The 24,554-nt window shown below is 47.0% G+C and overlaps 1 protein-coding gene across 1 annotated transcript in view; it reads right to left on the reverse strand.

Moving 5' to 3' along the window:
* Positions 1–2,269: 2,269 nt before the first annotated feature.
* Positions 2,270–24,554, reverse strand: part of LOC115115174 (unconventional myosin-Ig-like) — a 93,136-nt gene continuing 70,851 nt past the window's right edge. The window contains 1 exon segment of the mRNA XM_065018031.1: positions 2,270–4,536. Coding sequence (XP_064874103.1) covers positions 4,374–4,536 — 163 coding nt within the window. The 3' untranslated portion in view covers positions 2,270–4,373.

Consider the following 24,554-nt stretch of genomic DNA (forward strand, 5'->3'; position numbering starts at 1 on the left):
CACCGTAATTCACCCTCTTCTTACTGGAGAATACTTGTATGGATATTAGGCCGTGTGTAACAGCAGACCTGCTGACCGTAATTCACCCTCTTCTTACTGGAGAATACTTGTATGGATATTAGGCCGTGTGTAACAGCAGACCTGCTGTACACCGTAATTCACCCTCTTCTTACTGGAGAATACTTGTATGGATATTAGGCCGTGTGTAACAGCAGACCTGCTGTACACCGTAATTCACCCTCTTCTTACTGGAGAATACTTGTATGGATATTAGGCCGTGTGTAACAGCAGACCTGCTGTACACCGTAATTCACCCTCTTCTTACTGGAGAATACTTGTATGGATATTAGGCCGTGTGTAACAGCAGACCTGCTGTACACCGTAATTCACCCTCTTCTTACTGGAGAATACTTGTATGGATATTAGGCCGTGTGTAACAGCAGACCTGCTGTACACCGTAATTCACCCTCTTCTTACTGGAGAATACTTGTATGGATATTAGGCCGTGTGTAACAGCAGACCTGCTGTACACCGTAATTCACCCTCTTCTTACTGGAGAATACTTGTATGGATATTAGGCCGTGTGTAACAGCAGACCTGCTGTACACCGTAATTCACCCTCTTCTTACTGGAGAATACTTGTATGGATATTAGGCCGTGTGTAACAGCAGACCTGCTGTACACCGTAATTCACCCTCTTCTTACTGGAGAATACTTGTATGGATATTAGGCCGTGTGTAACAGCAGACCTGCTGTACACCGTAATTCACCCTCTTCTTACTGGAGAATACTTGTATGGATATTAGGCCGTGTGTAACAGCAGACCTGCTGTACACCGTAATTCACCCTCTTCTTACTGGAGAATACTTGTATGGATATTAGGCCGTGTGTAACAGCAGACCTGCTGTACACCGTAATTCACCCTCTTCTTACTGGAGAATACTCGTATGGATATTAGGCCGTGTGTAACAGCAGACCTGCTGTACACCGTAATTCACCCTCTTCTTACTGGAGAATACTTGTATGGATATTAGGCCATGTGTAACAGCAGACCTGCTGTACACCGTAATTCACCCTCTTCTTACTGGAGAATAGAAAGACAGAGACGTCTTGACATTTGAAGAGAACGAGCTTGAAAGGGCAGAAGGAAATAAAGGGAGAGAAGAAGAAGAAGAAGAAGAAGAGGGAGGCTTTTCCACTTGTCAGGTATCTGAGTGAGACAAGTTCAGACAGACACAACATTCACAAAGGAATAAATAACATCACACGGGGAAATAGACAAACACACATATTGACAGATTGACACACAAAGAAAGGCAGATGCACGTGTACACAGACAGAGTTGTCAGATTGGATGAGACGGGGACTCACAGCAGGAGGGATGTCAGAGGAGAGAGAGAGAGAGAGAGAGAGAGAGAGAGAGAAAAAGGCCCAGTTGCCAGGACCACAAATACAAATGCCATCTAGACATCGTTGCCCTAAGCACACAAAAAAACTATAGATACCTCGGCCTAAACATCAGCACCACAGGTAACTTCCACAAAGCTGTGAACGAGCTGAGAGACAAGTCAAGAAATGTCTTCTATGCCATCAAAAAAAACATAAATTAAAAAAAAATTAGGATCTGGCTAAAAATACTTGAATCAGTTATAGAACCCATTGTCCTTTATGTTTGTGAGGTCTGGGGCTCGCTCACCAACCAACAACTAAAAAAATTGGACAAACACCAAATTGAGATTCTGCATGCAGAATGCTGCCAAAATATCCTCACTGTACAACGTAAAACACCAAATAATGCATGCAGAGCAGAATTAGGCTGATACCCGCTAATGATCAAAATCCAGAAAAGAGTCGTTAAGGTCTATAACCACCTAAAAGGAAGTGATTCCCAAACCTTCCCTAACAAAGCCATCACCTACAGAGAGATGAACCTGGAGAAGAGTCCCAACTAAATCATGAGAAAACAACAAGATAATTACTTGACACATTGGAAAGAATTTACAGAAAAACTGAGCAAACTAGAATGCTTTTTGCACCTAAACAGAGAGTACACAGTGGCAGAATACCTGACCACTGTGACTGACCCAAAATTAAGGAAAGCTTTGACTATATACAGACTCAGTGAGCAGAGCCTTGCTATTGAGAAAGGCCGCCGTAGGCAGACATGGCTCTCAAGAGAAGACAGACTATGTGCACACTGCCCACAAAATGAGGTGGAAACTGAGATGCACTTCCTAACCTCCTGCCAAATGTATGACCATACTAGAGACACATGTTTCCCTCAGGTTACACAGACCCACAAAGAATTCGAAAGACAATTCCAGTTTTGATAAACTCCCATATCTACTGGGTGAAATACCAGTGTTCCATCACAGCAGCACGATTTGTGACCTGTTGCCACAAGAAAAGGGCAACCAGTGAAGAACAAACACCATTGTAAATACAACCCATATTTATGCTTATTTATTTTCCCTTTTGTACTTGAACTATTTGCACATATGACATTTGAAATGTAATTATTATTTTGGAACTTTTGTGTGTTGTCATGTTTCCTGTAAATTTTTTATTGTTTATATCACTTTTGTTTATCATCCTTTTCACTTGCTTTGACAATGTAAACATATGTCCCATGACAATACATCCCTTGAATTGAAAGGTAGAGAGAGAGAAGAGAGAGAGAGAGGTATTTAGCAGGATATACTCAGTTACATTACACTATATAGGGCTGGTATCTCTGACCCATATTAGGCCTGGTCCTGGGACAAATCATTCTCCTTGGACTTAATCTGGCTCTGGAAAGTTGGGCCATAATATAAAATATATTATAAACTGGGTGGTTCGAGCCCTGAATGCTGATTGGCTGACAGCTATGGTATATCAGACCGTATACCTCCTCGGGTGTCATTGCTTAACATTGTAATATACTCTGGTAGAATAAACATTGCCACCATAATGAGATAAAATACATTTTAATAAATGACTTCTTCATTGTTTCATTGTCATGATATGAACATCGTGTCCTTTCAAGGCAGCATGGTGAGATAATGCAACATGGGTCAAAGGCAGTAAAATAGCTGTCATCTCAGTATATAAACACACTAGTTATAAAAACACACTAGCTAAGAGGGCGGCAGGGTAGCCTAGTGGTTAGAGCATTGGACTAGTAACCGAAAGGTTGCAAGTTCAAATCCCTGAGCTGACAAGGTACAACATCTGTCGTTCTGCCCCTGAACAGGCAGTTAACCCACTGTTCCTAGGCCGTCATTGAAAATAAGAATTTGTTCTTAACTGACTTGCCTAGTAAATTTTTTTTTTTTTTTTAAAGAGAAATTAGTCTGAATAATCTATGTGAAATATTGCTACTCTTGGTTGTGTAATTTCAGCCTCTCTGCTATATGTCTTTGTTTCATCCTTGGAAAAGTACAAAAAAAAGTGAAAAAAGGTTATACCTGTAAGAAAAAGGTTATACCTGTAAGAAAAAAGGTTATACCTGTAAGCATCATATACCGTATAATACAATAAAACATCAAACTTCCAATGAGAAATCCTAAGCCTATTGCCTTAAAAAGTGATTTGGTTTTCATCCAATAAGATGAAGTTCCAAGAATCTGAAATTACAGCAGACGATACCAACATCCCTGGCCTGAACCACAGACATTAGAGGGTGACCATCCCTGGCCTGAACCACAGATATTAGAGAGAGTGACCATCTCTGGCCTGGACCACAGACATTAGAGAGAGTGACCATCTCTGGCCTGAACCACAGACATTAGAGGGGTGACCATCTCTGGCCTGAACCACAGACATTAGAGGGGTGACCATCTCTGGCCTGAACCACAGACATTAGAGGGTTGACCATCTCTGGCCTGAACCACAGACATTAGAGAGAGTGACCATCTCTGGCCTGAACCACAGACATTAGAGGGGTGACCATCTCTGGTCTGAACCACAGACATTAGAGAGAGTGACCATCTCTGGCCTGAACCACAGACATTAGAGAGAGTGACCATCTCTGGCCTGAACCACAGGCATTAGAGAGAGTGACCATCTCTGGTCTGAACCACAGACATTAGAGGGGTGACCATCTTTTGAAGAATATGTGTACTGCATGGGTGGCGAAATGGATTGAGGATTCACTCTCCCTCTACTGTAGCCCTTTGATACAGTCCAGAGGATAAATCAGGGATATTCAACTCTGAGCCTGGAGGTCTGGAGGACTGCTGGTTTTTCTGTTCTAACTGATAATGAACTGCACCACCTGGTGTCCCAGGTCTAAATCAGTCCTATATTAGAGAGGAAGAATGTAAATCAGCAGAGGAACTGGCTTCCAGGTCCAGATTTGTGATTGGCTGGGGGAGCTAGTGGTGACTGTCTCAGTTGGATGGGATCAGGAGGGTAAAACCGTCGCGGCTCTTCCTGAAGTCTGCGTTGGCCTGGCCGGCCTTGGTCTCCACGGTTACGCTCTTGGGCTTGCCCCGCATGTGCAGCTGGATGGCCGAGCAGCAAACCTTCACCAGGAGAGGGGTGTTCCTCACACTGAAACACACACACACACACAACCTGTTAACGCACTGATCATTTCAATGACAAATACTTCATGCAGGAGTACACCACAGTCCCTTATTTAAATATAAAGCAAAATAACATACACTACCGTTCAAAAGTTTGGGGTCACTTAGAAATGTCCTTGTTTTGAAAAAAAAAAAGAGAAATGTCAAGTGTCCATTTAAAATGACATCAAATTGATCAGAAATACAGGGTAGGTGTATTGCAAACAGTATTACTATTTGTAACAAGGTTACATCCCCTTTCCATCTCTATATGACATGTTGTGATTGGTTTGCCAGGAAAGGACAGTCAACACAGCACAGAGAGTCTTTCCATTTGTAATACAAGGTAATTATACCCCTTATCCACCTCAGGGGTGCGGTGTATGGCCAATATAGCACGACTAAGGGCTGTTCTTAGACACGATACAACGCGGAGTGATACATTGGCCATATACCACAAACTCCCGCGGTGCCTTATTGCTATTATAAACTGGTTACCAACGAAATTAGAACAGTAAAAATAAATATGTTGTCAAACCCATGGTATACCGTCTGACACACCACAGTTGTCAGCCAATCAGCATTCAGGGCTCGAACCACCCAGTTTACTACTCTGTTTTAATAACTATATCGCGCCTCAGAGGACTACCATCCTGGAGGGCCTCCAGCCTCTCCTCTATCCTGGAGGACCGCCAGCCTCTCCTCTATCCTGGAGGACCGCCAGCCTCTCCTCTATCCTGGAGGACCACCAGCCTCTCCTCTATCCAGGAGGACCGCCAGCCTCTCCTCTATTCTGGAGGACCGCCACTCTCTCCTCTATCCTGGAGGACCGCCCCTCTCCTCTATCCTGGAGGACCGCCAGCCTCTCCTCTATCCAGGAGGACCGCCAGCCTCTCCTCTATTCTGGAGGACCGCCACTCTCTCCTCTATCCTGGAGGACCGCCACTCTCTCCTCTATCCTGGAGGACCGCCAGCCTCTCCTCTATCCTGGAGGACCGCCAGCCTCTCCTCTATCCTGGAGGACCGCCAGCCTCTCCTCTATCCTGGAGGACTGCCAGCCTCTATCCTGGAGGACCGCCAGTCTCTCCTCTATCCTGGAGGACTGCCATCCTCTCCTCTATCCCGGAGAACTGCCAGCCTCTCCTCTATCCTGGAGGACCACAAGCCTCTCCTTTATCCTGGAAGACCGCCAGCCTCTATCCTGGAGGACCGCCAGCCTCTCCTCTATCCTGGAGGACCGCCAGCCTCTCCTCTATCCTGGAGGACCGCCAGCCTCTCCTCTATCCTGGAGGACCGCCAGCCTCTCCTCTATCCTGGAGGACCACCAGCCTCTATCCTGGAGGACCGCCAGCCTCTCCTCTATCCTGGAGGACTGCCATCCTCTCCTCTATCCTGGAGAACTGCCAGCCTCTCCTCTATCCTGGAGGACTGCCAGCCTCTCCTCTATCCTGGAGAACTGCCAGCCTCTCCTCTATCCTGGAGAACTGCCAGCCTCTCCTCTATCCTGGAGAACTGCCAGCCTCTCCTCTATCCTGGAGAACTGCCAGCCTCTCCTCTATCCTGGAGAACTGCCAGCCTCTCCTCTATCCTGGAGGACTGCCAGCCTCTCCTCTATCCTGGAGGACCGCCAGCCTCTCCTCTATCCTGGAGGACCGCCAGCCTCTCTTCTATCCTGGAGGACCGCCAGCCTCTCCTCTATCCTGGAGGACCACCAGCCTCTATCCTGGAGGACTGCCATCCTCTCCTCTATCCTGGAGAACTGCCAGCCTCTCCTCTATCCTGAAGGACTGCCAGCCTCTCCTCTATCCTGGAGAACTGCCAGCCTCTCCTCTATCCTGGAGGACTGCCAGCCTCTCCTCTATCCTGGAGAACTGCCAGCCTCTCCTCTATCCTGGAGAACTGCCAGCCTCTCCTCTATCCTGGAGGACTGCCAGCCTCTCCTCTATCCTGGAGGACTGCCAGCCTCTCCTCTATCCTGGAGGACCACCAGCCTCTCCTCTATCCTGGAGGACCGCCAACCTCTCCTCTATCCTGCGGGACCACCAGCCTCTCCTCTATCCTGGAGGACCGCCAGCCTCTTTCCTGGAGGACCGCCAGCCTCTATCCTGGAGGACCGCCAGTCTCTCCTCTATCCTGGAGGACCACCAGCCTCTCCTCTATCCTGGAGGACCGCCAGCCTCTCCTCTATCCTGGAGGACCGCCAGCCTCTCCTCTATCCTGGAGGACCGTCAGCCTCTATCCTGGAGGACCGCCAGCATCTATCCTGGAGGGCCTCCAGCCTCTCCTCTATCCTGGAGGACCACCAGCCTCTCCTCTATCCTGGAGGACTGCCAGACTCTCCTCTATCCTGGAGGACTGCCAGCCTCTCCTCTATCCTGGAGGACTGCCAGCCTCTCCTCTATCCTGGAGGACCGCCAGCCTCTCCTCTATCCTGGAGGACTGCCAGCCTCTCCTCTATCCTGGAGGACCACCAGCCTCTCCTCTTGTGTTGTTTTTTATTTTATTTTTAGTTTTATTTCACCTTTATTTAACTAGGTAGGCTAGTTGAGAACAAGTTCTCATTTACAACTGCGACCTGGCTAAGATAAAGCATAGCAGTGTGAACAGACAACAACACAGAGTTACACATGGAGTAAACAATAAACAAGTCAATAACACAGTAGAAAAAAAGAAAGAGTCTATATACATTGTGTGCAAAAGGCATGAGGAGGTAGGCGAATAATTACAATTTAGCAGATTAACACTGGAGTGATAAATGATCAGATGGTCATGTGCAGGTAGAGATACTGGTGTGCAAAAGTAAATAAATAAAAACAGTATGGGGATGAGGCAGGTAAATTGGGTGGGCTATTTACCGATGGACTATGTATAGCTGCAGCGATCGGTTAGCTGCTCAGATAGCAGATGTTTAAAGTTGGTGAGGGAGATAAAAGTCTCCAACTTCAGCGATTTTTGCAATTCGTTCCAGTCACAGGCAGCAGAGAACTGGAAGGAAAGGCGGCCAAATGAGGTGTTGGCTTTAGGGATGATCAGTGAGATACACCTGCTGGAGCGCGTGCTACGGGTGGGTGTTGCCATCGTGACCAGTGAACTGAGATAAGGCAGAGCTTTACCTAGCATGGACTTGTAGATGACCTGGAGCCAGTGGGTCTGGCGACGAATATGTAGCGAGGGCCAGCCGACTAGAGCATACAGGTCGCAGTGGTGGGTGGTATAAGGTGCTTTAGTAACAAAACGGATGGCATCCAGTTTGCTGAGTAGAGTCTTGGAAGCTATTTTGTAGATGACATCGCCGAAGTCGAGGATCGGTAGGATAGTCAGTTTTACTAGGGTAAGTTTGGCGGCGTGAGTGAAGGAGGCTTTGTTGCGAAATAGAAAGCCGACTCTAGATTTGATTTTAGATGTTTGATATGAGTCTGGAAGGAGAGTTTACAGTCTAGCCAGACACCTAGGTCCACATATTCTAGGTCGGAACCATCCAGGGTGGTGATGCTAGTCGGGCATGCGGGTGCAGGCAGCGAACGGTTGAAAAGCATGCATTTGGTTTTACTAGTGTTTAAGAGCAGTTGGAGGCCACGGAAGGAGTGTTGTATGGCATTGAAGCTCGTTTGGAGGTTAGATAGCACAGTGTCCAAGGAAGGGCCAGAGGTATACAGAATGGTGTCGTCTGCGTAGAGGTGGATCAGTGAATCGCCCGCAGCAAGAGCAACATCATTGATATATACAGAGAAAAGAGTCTGCCTGAGAATTGAACCCTGTGGCACCCCCATAGAGACTGCCAGAGGACCGGACAACATGCCCTCCGATTTGACACACTGAACTCTGTCTGCAAAGTAGTTGGTGAACCAGGCAAGGCAGTCATTAGAAAAACCGAGGCTACTGAGTCTGCCAATAAGAATATGATGATTGACAGAGTCGAAAGCTTTGGCCAGGTCGATGAAGACGGCTGCACAGTACTGTCTTTTATCGATGGCGGTTATGATATCGTTTAGTACCTTGAGCGTGGCTGAGGTGCATCCGTGACCGCTCGGAAACCAGATTGCACAGCGGAGAAGGTACGGTGAGATTCGAGATGGTCAGTAATCTGTTTGTTGACTTTGCTTTCGAAGACCTTAGATAGGCAGGGCAGGATGGATATAGGTCTGTAACAGTTTGAGTCCAGGGTGTCTCACCCTTTGAAGAGGGGGATGACCGCGGCAGCTTTCCAATCCTTGGGAATCTCAGACGATACGAGAGGTTGAACAGGCTGGTTATAGGGGTTGCGACAATGGCCGCGGATAGTTTCAGAAATAGAGGGTCCAGGTTGTCAAGCACAGCTGATTTGTGTGGGTCCAGGTTTTGCAGCTCTTTCAGAACATCTGCTATCTGGATTTGGGTAAAGGAGAAGCTGGGGAGGCTTGGGCGAGTAGCTGCGGGGGGGCGGAGCTGTTGGCCGAGGTTGGAGTAGCCAGGAGGAAGGCATGGCCAGCCGTATACAGACTTGTTACTGTATCTGACCCAGTGCTTGTGTGCTGTACTGAAGCTCCTCTGTTACACCCCCTATCCCTGAGCTGACAGTTGCCATGGGAAGAGAGGGTCGACAGGAGGAAGAGAAAGGGAAGAGATGGGAAAGATGGGGGCGACGGGGGAAAAGGGGGGGAAGAGGGGGGGAAAGAGTGGGGAAAAGAGGGGGGGTAAGGGGGAAAGAGGGGGAAAGAGGGGAAAAGAGAGTGGGAAAGAGGGGGGGAAAGAGAGGGGGAAGAGTGGGGGAAAAGAGGGGGGAAGAGTGGGGGGAAAGAGTGGGGGAAAGAGTGGGGGAAAAGAGTGGGGGAAAAGAGAGGGGGAAAGAGAGGGGGAAAAGAGTGGGGGAAAAGAGAGGGGGAAAGAGAGGGGGAAAGAGTGGGGGAAAGAGTGGGGGAAAAGAGAGGGGGAAAGAGTGGGGGAAAGAGAGGGGGGGAGTGGGGGGAAAGAGTGGGGGAAAAGAGAGGGGGAAAAGAGAGGGGGAAAGAGTGGGGGAAAGAGTGGGGGAAAGAGTGGGGGAAAGAGAGGGGGAAAGAGTGGGGGAAAAGAGAGGGGGAAAGAGTGGGGGAAAAGAGAGGGGGGGGCCTTGGCTGCTGCACAGTCAGCTGAAGATGATCTGTTCTGAAGGACACAGTCTCGGTTTGCGTCCCAAATGGCACCCTATTCCCTACATGCACCCTATTCCCTACATGCACCCTATTCGCTGGTCAAAAGTACTGGAGGAATAGGGTGTCATTAAGAACACAGCCTCCCTCTGCCCCAGGGGATCCTCCAGCCTGGCTGGACCTCTGCACCAGGGGATCCTCCAGCCTGGCTGGACCTCTGCACCACACTGACTCTCTCTCTCTGGTGAACACAGCCTCCCTCTGCCCCAGGGGATCCTCCAGCCTGGCTGGACCTCTGCACCACACTGACTCTCTCTCTCTGGTGAAAACAGCCTCCCTCTGCCCCAGGGGATCCTCCAGCCTGGCTGGACCTCTGCACCACACTGACTCTCTCTCTCTGGTGAACACAGAGAACCATCACATGGTCAAATGAACAGAAAGACGTTATCTGTCTATTGGACTGGATGGACACACCATTAAACTGCTCTATATCTGGGCTGGTTAAGGAGCCCTTTGTGGGTTATCCTGGTAGGAGGGAATCTGGGGTGTGTGCTGGGGTGTGTGTGTGTGTGTGTGTGTGTGTGTGTGTGTGTGTGTGTGTGCGTGCGTGCGTGCGTGCGTGTGCTGGTATACTGTACTCAAGCTTAACTCAAGGCTTCCTTTCAGTTCCAGTGGCCTAGTTTCACAAAGCTGCATGGCATCCATCCTAAGCCACTAACAGGTGTGACCACAGTCCTCAAAGTCACTCAAACCTCATCTATTCCCCCTTCCTCCCCCATTCCTCACTCCTCATCTTCCCCCTCACACCCCTTTGTTCACTATAAAGTCCCCCTCCCAGAGCCACACACAGACGGCCCTGCGGCCCTCAAACCCACTGACCTCCCAGAATCCCTAGGTTTTGATGAATCACGTGCGATACTGATCTAAGGGGCCAGGATATATTTATTGACCACCTGCCCAGAGGAAACTGCCCCGGTGTAAACCTACACCAGGGGAATTGTGTTTCAACTTCACACTAAGCTCCGGGCTATGACAGGGGGATTTGACTGATATAGCTGGGCCACAGAACTACAATAAGTCGAGGGAGTAGGCTGCCATTTCAGGTGCAGACCAGGTCTGTCAGTCTATATCTGGGTTATGGTATTGCAGTGTAGTGGGGGGTTGGGGAGGTTGAGGTGGTCCAGATTTCTCAATGAGAGACTAGGCTGGGTCTGAAATGGCACCCTATTCCCTATATAATGTTCTACTTTTGACCAGTGACCCTATATCGTCCACTACTTTTGACCAGTGACCCTATATCGTCCACTACTTTTGACCAGTGACCTTATTCCATATTCCCTATATTTTTCCCTAATTTTTTTCTTGTGTGGATGGTCAGGGGGCCGGAATATAATTACACATAATTTGTCGAGTGCAAATTGAACGCAAGAACCCCAAACAGATATAATATTTGACTAAAACATGATCATTTCAAAACGTCCTTACATTTGAATATGGTCAGATACTGTATATCTCTCGATTATGCGTGGGAATATCTTAGAACAGAATTCCAAAATTAAAATCCCTCTGAGCATGTGGAAAGAAAATTGTAGACTTCCACATGTCTGGTTCATCCTTGGGAAAAATGTCCAAATGCAATTTGTGTGTGCGAGCAAGGAGGCCTACAAACCTGACTCAGTTACACCAGCTCTGACAGGAGGAATGGGCCAAAATTCACCCAACTTATTGTGGGAAGCTTGTGGAAGGCTACCCAAAACGTTTGACCCAAGTTAAACAGTTTAAAGGTATTTGGCTAAGGTGTATGTTAACTTCCAATGTCAACTGTATGTGTGTGTGTATATTATATATACACACACACACACACACACACACACACACACACACACACACACACACACTACCGTTCAAAAGTTTGGAGTCACTTAGAAATGCCCTTATTTTTGGAAAGAAAATACATGTTTTGTCCATTAACCTCTTCAGTCGACCCTCTACTTTTTTGAACATTTTGTTAAAAATCGCGCAACATTTCAGCGCCCTGCTACTCATGCCAGGAATATAGTACGTTCATATGGTTAGAATGTGTGGATAGGAAACCCTCTGACGTTTTTAAAACTGGTTAAATCACGACTGTGGCTATTACATAACGTGCGTTACATCGGAAAGCGCAGGAAAACCTGATCACAGAAAATGGAAATAAATATCCTTGCGCCACTTCCAGCAATTGTTAACAGTGAGCCGAATTAGATAAGACCGAGCATTCAACTCCCACAGCATCCCCATGTTGTCTAGAGTCTTGTGAATTGAATCATCTTTGATTCTTGGTTGAACCGAAACAGGGGCACCACTTACCTCCGGTCTCCGCCCAGATCATTCCGGAAGAGCTCTCTCCTGAAATTTTTTCCAAGACGACAGCTAATGATATTTACATCGCCTACGGATGATTTTTTATCGCTTATTAACGTTTACTAATACCTAAAGTAGCATTACAAACGTATTTCGAAGTGTTTTGTGAAAGTTTATCGTCTACTTTTGAATTTTAAAAAATGACGTTACGTTGTGAAATCGCTGTTTTTTCGTTTATCACACAGTCTACATATAACGATATCTTGGCTTTATATGGCCCGATTTAATCGAAATAAAGACCCAATAGTGTTTATGGGACATCTAGGAGTGCCAACAAAGAAGATGGTGAAAGGTAATGACTGTTTTCTATTTTATTGTGCGGTTTGTGTAACGCCGAAATGCTAATTATTTTGTTTACGTCCCCTGCTGTGCTTTTCTGTTGTAGTGTATTGGTGCATGCTATCAGATAATAGCTTCTCATGCTGTCGCCGAAAAGCATTTTAAAAATCGGACTTGTTGCCTGGATTCACAACGAGTGTAGCTTTAATTTGATACCCTGCATGTGTATTTTAATGAACTTTTGAGTTTTAACTAATACTATTAGCATTTAGCGTAGCGCATTTGCATTTCCAGAGGTCTAGTTGGGACGCAAGCGTCCCAAGTAGAGGCAAGAGGTTAATATAACATCAAATTTATCAGAAATACAGTGTAGACATTGTTAATGTTGTAAATGACTATTGTAGCTGGAAACGGCTGATTTTTTCATGGAATATCTACATAGGTGTAAAGAGGCCAATTATCAGCAACAGTCACTCCTCTGTTCCAATGGTACGTTGTGTTAGCTAATCCAAGTTTATCATTTTAAAAGGCTAATTGATCATTAGAAAACCCTTTTGCAATCATGGTGGTGACAGCATCATGCTGTAGGGATGTTTTTCAGCGGCAGGGACAGGGAGACTAGTCAGGATCGAGGCAAAGATGAACAGAGCAAAGTACAGAGAGGTCCTTGATGAAAACCTGCTACAGAGCGCTCAGGATTTCATGCCGCTGGAAAGGTTCACCTTTCCAGCAGGACAACGACCCTAAGCACACAGCCAAGACAACGCACCAGTGGCTTTGGGACAAGTCTCTGAATGTCCTTGAGGGGCCCCAATCGAACATTTATGGAGAGACCTGAAAATATCTATGCAGCAATGCTCCCCATCCAACCTGACAGAGCTTGAGAGGATCTGCAGAGAAGAATGAGAGAAACTCCCCAAATACAGGTGTGCCAAGCTTGTAGCTTCATACCCAAGAAGACTCGAGGCTGTAATCGCTGCCAAAGGTGCTTCAACAAAGTACTGAGGAAAAGGTCTGAATACTTATGTGATATTTCCTTTAAAAACATTTTTTAAATTAGCTAAATATTCTAACAACCTGTTTTTGCTTAGTCATTATGGAGTATTGTGTTTAGAATGATGAGGGAAAAACAACTCTTTAATCCATTTTAGAATAAGGCCGTAACGTAACAAAATGTGGAAAAAGTCGAGGTGTCTGAGTACTTTCCGAAGGCACAAGGGGGTTCCAGTTGAGATGCAGACCTGGTTTCAATCGCTGGTCTAAAGGGGGGTTTGGTCTGGGGTTCCATTTGAGATGCAGACCTGGTGTTTACGACCTGGTTTCAATCGCTGGTCTAAAGGGGGGTTTGGTCTGGGGTTCCATTTGAGATGCAGACCTGGTGTTTACGACCTGGTTTCAATCGCTGGTCTAAAGGGGGGTTTGGTCTGGTTCATAAATAGGGTGATGTTCTCAGCTCCACCATGAGCCAAGAAGACCTCATAATGCTGTGGCCCAATTATTCAACCTTGCAGCAGCAACTCCTGGGCTACGTCTCTAATGGCAGCCTACTCCCTACCTTGCAGTACTTTTGATCAGGGTCCACGGGGCTCTAGTCAACAAAAATAGTCCACTTCATAGTGAATAGGGTGCTGTTTTGGACGCAGACCTGGAGGGGCCTGAGGACCACGTCTCTATCTCAGGTCCTTCGTTTTTGGCCCCTCCCTCCCATTCCCCTGTCACATCCTCTATGCTGTTGGAGTGTGATAATCCAATGTGAATATATGACTCCATTGTCTCCATTATGGAGAACTATGAGGCCATTTAGTGCTGGGCTGTGGCTGGGTGTATGGATCTACTCTGGCTCCTGCCACACAATGGTACAGTGTTACACACAACCTTGCAGCACGGTGACTGTGTGTGTGTGTGTGTGTGTGTGTGTGTGTGTGTGTGTGTGTGTGTGTGTGTGTGTGTGTGTGTGTGTGTGTGTGTGTGTGTGTGTGTGTGCGTGCGTGCGTGCGTGTGTTTAACTATACTTAATACTAAACTAACATTTAACCAACTGGGGACATTATGTTAGTCGGCATAAGGAAAAAGGCTATTTCTAGAGGGTTTTGTGTCAGGGTTAGTGTTGTGTGTGTTAGGGTTAGATTTAGGGTTAGTGTTAGTCGTGTATGTGTGCGTCTACATGAGTTGTCTAGGATATGTGACTCGCTTCAGGAAACTAGGCGTATGTCGCAGGAGCAACATTTCAACATATTTATTTTACATTTTTAATCTAAATGCTTTATTTGTTTTTAGCAGAAATGGCTTCTGGAACATGTGAACTTTCATGTGCCTTAAGGATACGTCCCTTTTTTTTCAATTTTCACCTTAAATGACAAATCTAACTGCCTGTAACTCAGGCCCTGAAGCAGGGATATGCATATTCTTGGAACCATTTGAAAGGAAACACTTTGAACTTTGTGGAAATGTGAAAGAAATGTAGGAGAATATAACAGAATAGATCTGGTAAAAGATAATGCAAAGAAGAAACCAACCGTTGTATTTTTTAAATGTTTACCATCATCTTTGAAATGCAAGAGAAAGGCCATGATGTATTATTCCAGCCCAGATGCAATTTAGATTTTGTCCACTAGATGGCAGCAGTGTATGTGCAAAGTTTTAGACTGATCCAATACACCAGTGCATTTCTGTTAAAAAAGGTTGTTTCAAGACTGCCCAAATGTGCCTAATATTCATGTTCAAAATGATGCACTCTCCTCAAAATAATGGCATGATATTATTTAATTGCAATAACTACTGTAAACTGGACAGTGCAGTTAGATTAAGAAGAATGTAAGCTTTCTGCCAATATCAGATATGTCTATGTCCTGGGAAATTTTCTTGTTACTTACAACCTCATGCTAATCGCATTAGCCTACATTAGCTCAAGGGACACCGATCCTGAAGAAGGTTTTATTAACAAACTTGTGTTACATCCAAAAATAGAAATAAAATGGTAAAATTTACGAACCTAGTTGGTTTAGTCATGGAAAAACAAAGGAACCTTCCCACTAGTCATGATTGGCTAAGATAATGTATGGGCTGGGCATGCCGGGAGATGAGTTTAGATTGGTCTGCCGTGTAGCATGCTTCTGTCTGTAACGTGAGCTGCTCAGTATGTGTTGACAGTCCTTTCTACCACGTCGTTTTTTGAACGTTTGAAAGTTAGCCATTGAGAACTACAAAAGCATTGCTACTTTTCTCAATAACATCGATAACCCTGAATTTAGCTGGCGCTTTCGACAGATCAGTAGGAAAAAGTGATTGGCTACTTTTTGCACATGCCACGTTTAGTGTGGACCGTTGTGACTTGACATGAAGCCGGCCGAACCAGATTTAGCTACGAACAAACTGAGTTAAATGGTTCCAGTCTTCCATTACGGCTTCCTCCATGTATACAGGTAAGAGTCTAGCTACATTTTCCAGATAAGTTTCTAATTTTGGCAGAAAGTCATTTTATTGCAAATTAAAGCATACTGTTAGTTAGCTAGCAAACGTTGGGTTGCTGGCTTGCTAGCTAACATTAAGTGTATAATCTGTGTAGTAATATTATTAGAATCAGAAAACCATTTGCATTGCATGTTATAGCCTAATATTAGCTAGTTAACATTGAACCTAGTTGGTTAGATTTAGCTACCTACAGATTGGTAGTAGGTTGAGTTGGGGTTATGCCAGTTCGTTGTTTAGCTAGCTAGCTACACGTCTAAACAAAAGACTCCACTTCGGCCGGATTATTACATGACCCATCAAATTAGCCAGGTGTGTCTGGGGGTGATTACGGCCATTTATTGTATTTCATGAACATGTGTAGATGTCTAGAAAATAGTGTCCCATCCACTTAGCAAGATGTGGCTGAGGGCTGGTTATAGCATTTCTTTCACATGACCCATCAACTTGGACAAGTGTGTCGGGTAATCGTAATCTAATAACAATTAAATATTTATAAAATATTTTTATCTGGACACTTTGTTTTTGATATTGCTACTATGCAAGTACTATATCACTGTAGCGTTTACACCTTTTATATGACAAATAAACATTGATTTATGTGATAGAGCATTTGTTTACCACATGGCCTCACATGTGAATCCTTAAAGAGATGGGTGGGACTATAGCTTAAGAGGGTGTGAATAATGCTGAACAGGTGTAGACAAAGCAAAGCTCTCAAGTAGGTATGCCAAAACATTCAAGGGCCATTTTCTTAAAAGTTGATCAACTCTCAAAGCAGAATTACTTTCCCATTGTTCCTCAACTGCAGTGCATTTTCTGAGTTTTGCTACCTAAGACCGAATCGAGGTGGTCAGTCATATATTATTATCATCGTTGGCCCAAACCAAGCCTTTCTTCAACAATTTAAGATATTACATCACGTCGCTGACAAACAAAACATCTATGGAAATCAAAGTCTTATGAAGCAAACCAATACAACCTGACAAGGTAACACATCCTTTAACACAAGTCCAGAAGGGTGGAACAGCGTTCTACAGGTGTCATGTATACACAGGGAGTCAGGAAGCAGGAGCAGAAGGAGAGTTTAATTACAAAGATGCAAGGCAAATGGGGGGGAAAAAAACTAGAGCCGCGTACTGAACATGAAAGCAAACTAATACTACCTGATGACTGAGGCTACTGAGGGCTAAATAAAGGGAAGGTAATCAAGGTGATGATGAAGTCCAGGTGTGAATAATAAATCGGGGACCATGTGTGTGTAATGATGGGGACCAGGTGTGTGTAATGATGAAGTACAGGTGTGTGTAATGATGGGACCAGGTGTATAATGGTGGGAGGAGGGGTGTGTAATGATGGGGACCAGGTGTGTAATGATGGGGACCAGGTGTGTAATGATGAAGTCCAGGTATGTGTAATGATGGGACCAGGTGTGTAATGATGGGACCAGGTGTGTAATGATGGGACCAGGTGTGTAATGATGAAGTCCAGGTGTGAGTAATGATGAAGTACAGGTGTGTGTAATGATGACATACAGGTGTGTGTAATGATGGGAACCAGGTGTGCAATGGTGGGAGGAGGTGTGTGTAATTATGGGAACCAGGTGTGTGTACTGATGGGGACCAGGTGTGTAATGGTGGGAAGAGGTGTGTATAATGATGGGAACCAGGTGTGTGTAATGATGAAGTACAGGTGTGTGTAATGATGGGAACCAGGCGTGTAATGGTGGGAGGAGGTGTGTGTAATGATGGGAACCAGGTGTGTGTAATGATGGTGACCATGTGTGTAATGATGGGGACCAGGTGTGTAATGATGAAGTCCAGGTATGTGTAATGATGGGACCAGGTGTGTAATGATGGGACCAGGTGTGTAATGATGAAGTCCAGGTGTGAGTAATGATGAAGTACAGGTGTGTGTAATGATGGGACCAGGTGTATAATGGTGGGAGGAGGGGTGAGTAATGATGACGTCCAGGTGTGTGTAATGATGGGACCAGGTGTGTAATGATGGGAACCAGGTGTGTGTAATGATGGGAACCAGGTGTGTGTAATGATGGGGACCAGGTGTGTAATAATGCTTGCCAGGGCCGGTGATTAGTAGACCAGCAACGTTGAGCGCTGGATAGAGGGGGTAGGCGTGACGGCAGGGTCAACACTGTAGCCTGGTCCCAGTAGGCATGACAGCAGGGTCAACACTGTAGCCTGATCCCAGTAGGCGTGACAGCAGGGTCAACACTGTAGCCTGATCCCAGTTGGCAAGACAGCACAAACAGATCCAGGACCAGGCTAACTACACCTTGTGTTTTGAGAACACAACATATTCATTTGATTCACACATTGCCATACACCTTTCCCTATGAAAACAACATGACAGACAATGATTCCTCACCATACAGTACATATCTAGTCATATCAGGGTAACAGAGATGAGAACATCCCAACAGTATCAATGGGTTCCAAGTAGTTAGCTGCCTGTTAGAGGGGCTCTCAGATCACCTCACAGTATCAAGGCACATATTCATACGCATCTAAGAGTAGGATCAGGATCCCATGTCCATGCAATCCTATTCATTACGGCAAAACTGATCCTAGATCAACACTCCTACTCTGAGAAGCTTTGTGAATAATTTGATGGGATCTGGGCTGCAACTGTGATGACTGCCCCCTGATGACTACACTACCAGGTCCTGAAGACTCTGTCTGGGTTCCTTACCGAGTCACCACGATGCCTGCCCTACAGCCACTTTCTCTAAAACAGAGTAATTTCCCTGTAATTTCTCTATATGCATTCCAGCCAGTGATTTCTCTATGACAAACTGCAAAGAAACCTACCTAGCAGCATCTCCCTCATAGCACCTCCATAGCACTTGCTGTAACACTATCTGTCTGTGAAGAAAACCATGGCAGGCAAGGTTATTTATAGCAATGTGTCCATGGGGTGTTAAAAGAGTGTGCCCCAGAAATACAAGTATGTTGCTTTGTGGTTGAATGGTTTAAATAAGATAAAAATGAGAACAAACTCATCCCCCCAAAAATGAAAACTCACTAAACTGACATTCACACTCTCCCCCTCAACCCTCCCGTCTCTCTCTCTCCACTCATCCCTATCTCCCTCCACTCATCCCTATCTCCCTCCACTCACTCTCCCATCATCCTTCTCCCCTCTCCCTTCACTCTATTCCCTCATCCTTCTCTCCCTCCCTATCCCTCATCTGTCTCCCTCCCTTCACACGCTCCCCTCATCCCTCCCCCCACTCCCTCCCTACACACTCCCCTCATTCCTCTCTCCCTCCCTCCACACTCCTTCATCCCTCTATCCCTCTATAGCCAACTATCCCACCATGAGAGACAGGCCCTCTATCTAGCCAACTATCCCACCATGAGAGACAGGCCCTCTACCTAACCAACTATCCCACCATGAGAGACAGGCCCTCTATCTAACCAACTATCCCACCATGAGAGACAGGCCCTCTACCTAACCAACTATCCCACCATGAGAGACAGGCCCTCTATCTAACCAACTATCCCACCATGAGAGACAGGCCCTCTATCAAGCCAACTATCCCACCATGAGAGACAGGCCCTCTATCTAGCCAACTATCCCACCATGAGAGACAGGCCCTCTACCTAACCAACTATCCCACCATGAGAGACAGGCCCTCTATCTAACCAACTATCCCACCATGAGAGACAGGCCCTCTACCTAACCAACTATCCCACCATGAGAGACAGGCCCTCTATCTAACCAACTATCCCACCATGAGAGACAGGCCCTCTATCTAGCCAACTATCCCACCATGAGAGACAGGCCCTCTATCTAGCCAACTATCCCAACATGAGAGACAGGCCCTCTATCTAGCCAACTATCCCACCATGAGAGACAGGCCCTCTACCTAACCAACTATCCCAACATGAGAGACAGGCCCTCTACCTAACCAACTATTCCACCGTGAGAGACCGGTCAGGCCCTCTACCTAGCCAACTATTCCATCATGAGAGACCGGTCAGGCCCTCTACCTAACCAACTATCCCATCGTGAGAGACCGGTCAGGCCCTCTACCTAGCCAACTATCCCATCATGAGAGACCGGTCAGGCCCTCTACCTAACCAACTATTCCATCATGAGAGACCGGTCAGGCCCTCTACCTAACCAACTATTCCATCATGAGAGACCGGTCAGGCCCTCTACCTAACCAACTATTCCATCATGAGAGACCGGTCAGGCCCTCTACCTAACCAACTATTCCATCCCGGTCAGGCCCTCTACCTAACCAACTATTCCATCATGAGAGACCGGTCAGGCCCTCTACCTAACCAACTATCCCATCATGAGAGACAGGCCCTCTACCTAACCAACTATCCCATCATGAGAGACCGGTCAGGCCCTCTACCTAACCAACTATCCCATCATGAGAGACCGGTCAGGCCCTCTACCTAACCAACTATCCCATCGTGAGAGACCAGTCAGGCCCTCTACCTAGCCAACTATCCCATCATGAGAGACCGGTCAGGCCCTCTACCTAACCAACTATTCCATCATGAGAGACCGGTCAGGCCCTCTACTTAACCAACTATCCCATCGTGAGAGACCGGTCAGGCCCTCTACCTAACCAACTATTCCATCATGAGAGACCGGTCAGGCCCTCTACCTAACCAACTATTCCATCATGAGAGACCGGTCAGGCCCTCTACCTAACCAACTATTCCATCATGAGAGACCGGTCAGGCCCTCTACCTAACCAACTATCCCATCGTGAGAGACCGGTCAGGCCCTCTACCTAACCAACTATCCCATCGTGAGAGACCGGTCAGGCCCTCTACCTAACCAACTATCCCATCATGAGAGACCGGTCAGGCCCTCTACCTAACCAACTATTCCACCATGAGAGACCGGTCAGGCCCTCTACCTAACCAACTATTCCACCATGAGAGACCGGTCAGGCCCTCTACCTAACCAACTATCCCATCGTGAGAGACCGGTCAGGCCCTCTACCTAACCAACTATCCCACCATGAGAGACAGGCCCTCTATCTAACCAACTATCCCACCATGAGAGACAGGCCCTCTACCTAACCAACTATCCCACCATGAGAGACAGGCCCTCTATCTAACCAACTATCCCACCATGAGAGACAGGCCCTCTATCAAGCCAACTATCCCACCATGAGAGACAGGCCCTCTATCTAGCCAACTATCCCACCATGAGAGACAGGCCCTCTACCTAACCAACTATCCCACCATGAGAGACAGGCCCTCTATCTAACCAACTATCCCACCATGAGAGACAGGCCCTCTACCTAACCAACTATCCCACCATGAGAGACAGGCCCTCTATCTAACCAACTATCCCACCATGAGAGACAGGCCCTCTATCTAGCCAACTATCCCACCATGAGAGACAGGCCCTCTATCTAGCCAACTATCCCAACATGAGAGACAGGCCCTCTATCTAGCCAACTATCCCACCATGAGAGACAGGCCCTCTACCTAACCAACTATCCCAACATGAGAGACAGGCCCTCTACCTAACCAACTATTCCACCGTGAGAGACCGGTCAGGCCCTCTACCTAGCCAACTATTCCATCATGAGAGACCGGTCAGGCCCTCTACCTAACCAACTATCCCATCGTGAGAGACCGGTCAGGCCCTCTACCTAGCCAACTATCCCATCATGAGAGACCGGTCAGGCCCTCTACCTAACCAACTATTCCATCATGAGAGACCGGTCAGGCCCTCTACCTAACCAACTATTCCATCATGAGAGACCGGTCAGGCCCTCTACCTAACCAACTATTCCATCATGAGAGACCGGTCAGGCCCTCTACCTAACCAACTATTCCATCATGAGAGACCGGTCAGGCCCTCTACCTAACCAACTATTCCATCATGAGAGACCGGTCAGGCCCTCTACCTAACCAACTATCCCATCATGAGAGACAGGCCCTCTACCTAACCAACTATCCCATCATGAGAGACCGGTCAGGCCCTCTATCTAACCAACTATTCCATCATGAGAGACCGGTCAGGCCCTCTACCTAACAAACTATTCCACCATGAGAGACCGGTCAGGCCCTCTACCTAACCAACTATCCCATCATGAGAGACCGGTCAGGCCCTCTACCTAACCAACTATCCCATCGTGAGAGACCAGTCAGGCCCTCTACCTAGCCAACTATCCCATCATGAGAGACCGGTCAGGCCCTCTACCTAACCAACTATTCCATCATGAGAGACCGGTCAGGCCCTCTACTTAACCAACTATCCCATCGTGAGAGACCGGTCAGGCCCTCTACCTAACCAACTATTCCATCATGAGAGACCGGTCAGGCCCTCTACCTAACCAACTATTCCATCATGAGAGACCGGTCAGGCCCTCTACCTAACCAACTATTCCATCATGAGAGACCGGTCAGGCCCTCTACCTAACCAACTATCCCATCGTGAGAGACCGGTCAGGCCCTCTACCTAACCAACTATCCCATCGTGAGAGACCGGTCAGGCCCTCTACCTAACCAACTATCCCATCATGAGAGACCGGTCAGGCCCTCTACCTAACCAACTATTCCACCATGAGAGACCGGTCAGGCCCTCTACCTAACCAACTATTCCACCATGAGAGACCGGTCAGGCCCTCTACCTAACCAACTATCCCATCGTGAGAGACCGGTCAGGCCCTCTACCTAACCAACTATCCCACCATGAGAGACAGGCCCTCTACCTAACCAACTATTCCATCGTGAGAGACCGGTCAGGCCCTCTACCTAACCAACTATTCCATCGTGATAGACCGGTCAGGCCCTCTACCTAACCAACTATCCCATCGTGAGAGACCGGTCAGGCCCTCTACCTAACCAACTATTCCATCATGAGAGACCGGTCAGGCCCTCTACCTAACCAACTATCCCATTATGAGAGACCGGTCAGGCCCTCTACCTAACCAACTATTCCATCGTGAGAGACCGGTCAGGCCCTCTACCTAACCAACTATCCCATCGTGAGAGACCGGTCAGGCCCTCTACCTAACCAACTATCCCACCATGAGAGACCGGTCAGGCCCTCTACCTAACCAACTATCCCATCGTGAGAGACCGGTCAGGCCCTCTACCTAACCAACTATCCCATCATGAGAGACCGGCCCTCTACCTAACCAACTATCCCATCGTGAGAGACAGTGATGGAGTAGGAAATAAAGAGTCATTTAACGGTGGATGGTGAGGTCATGATGGAAGAGTCATTTAAACCTGGATGATGAGGTCATGATGGAAGAGTCATTTAAAGCTGGATGAAGAGGTCATCATGGAAGAGTCATATAAAGCTGGATGAAGAGGTCATGATGGAAGAGTCATTTAAAGCTGGATGAAGAGGTCATGATGGAAGAGTCATTTAAAGCTGGATGATGAGGTCATGATGGAAGAGTCATTTAAAGCTGGATGAAGAGGTCATGATGGAAGAGTCATAGCTGGATGCAAGAGGTCATGATGGAAGAGTCATTTAAAGCTGGATGATGAGGTCATGATGGAAGAGTCATTTAAAGCTGGATGCAAGAGGTCATGATGGAAGAGTCATTTAAAGCTGGATGTAAGAGGTCATGGATAGACAGTTTTTTGGACAGGAATCTCCTGAGTGTTTGAAAGATGAATGATGGTAGTTTACCCGACCGCTAAAGACCCAGACTGTTCCTCAATTCATCATGTCTTTATCTCATGGAACTACCCTCTCTACTTCTTGGTCTTCAGAGATTCACTTTCACAGGTGAGAAACAGGCCCAGTGTGGAGCCTGGGACATGTTTAACACCTCAGTACAAAGTAGCACAGCAACTCATTCACACCACAGTTCCACTGTGGTAAAACAACTCATTCACACCACAGTACCAGAGTGGTAAAACAACTCATTCGCACTAGAGGTCTTCAGTTGGACCCATACTGAAATGGACCTGGGGCTTTTCCACCAGGACCCGAGGACAATTACACCCAATCAGATCGAAGTGAGGGAAACAGCAGAAATGTCATTTTTTTAAGCTACTTCATTGACTGGAGCTGATAAAGCACGAGGGAAGGGAGATATGTTCCGCTCTACCAGGAGGGGGATGGGCCGTACTGTGAGTGACATGGGTAGCAGGAAGGGAGATATGTTCCGCTCTACCAGGAGGGGGATGGGCCGTACTGTGAGTGACATGGGTAGCAGAGAGGGAGATATGTTCCGCTCTACCAGGAGGGGGATGGGCCGTACTGTGAGTGACATGGGTAGCAGGGAGTGAGATATGAGACACAGCAACCAACCAACCAAGCCGACTCATTACTAGTAGCTGCCATAGCTAGGTTATTCATCATCCAATACGATTATGTAGTACCTCTATTGACTGTATCAAACCGGGGGAAGCTAGTTAAGCGTGCTAACGTTGGCTAGCTAGGCTAATTGAGACTGCAGTGCATGCCCCAAAGCCGCCCGCCCTAAGCCCCAAAGCCGCCCTCCCCCAAGCCCCAAAGCCGCCCGCCCCAAAGCCCATGATTCCGCCTGCAATCTAAATTCACACTTCCTCCTCAGCTGCCTGGCAAACATCGCTGGGGCAACGGCAGCATCTGCGGCCTCTACAGAGAGGGGCAGTGTTTTCATTTCATTTTTTCATTTTACCTTTATTTAACCAGGCAAGTCAGTTAAGAACAAATTCTTATTTTCAATGACGGCCTAGGAACAGTGGGTTAACTGCCTGTTCAGGGGCAGAACGACAGATTTGTACCTTGTCAGCTC

This window comes from Oncorhynchus nerka, linkage group LG4, assembly GCF_034236695.1.
Source record: "Oncorhynchus nerka isolate Pitt River linkage group LG4, Oner_Uvic_2.0, whole genome shotgun sequence".
NCBI lineage: Eukaryota > Metazoa > Chordata > Actinopteri > Salmoniformes > Salmonidae > Oncorhynchus > Oncorhynchus nerka.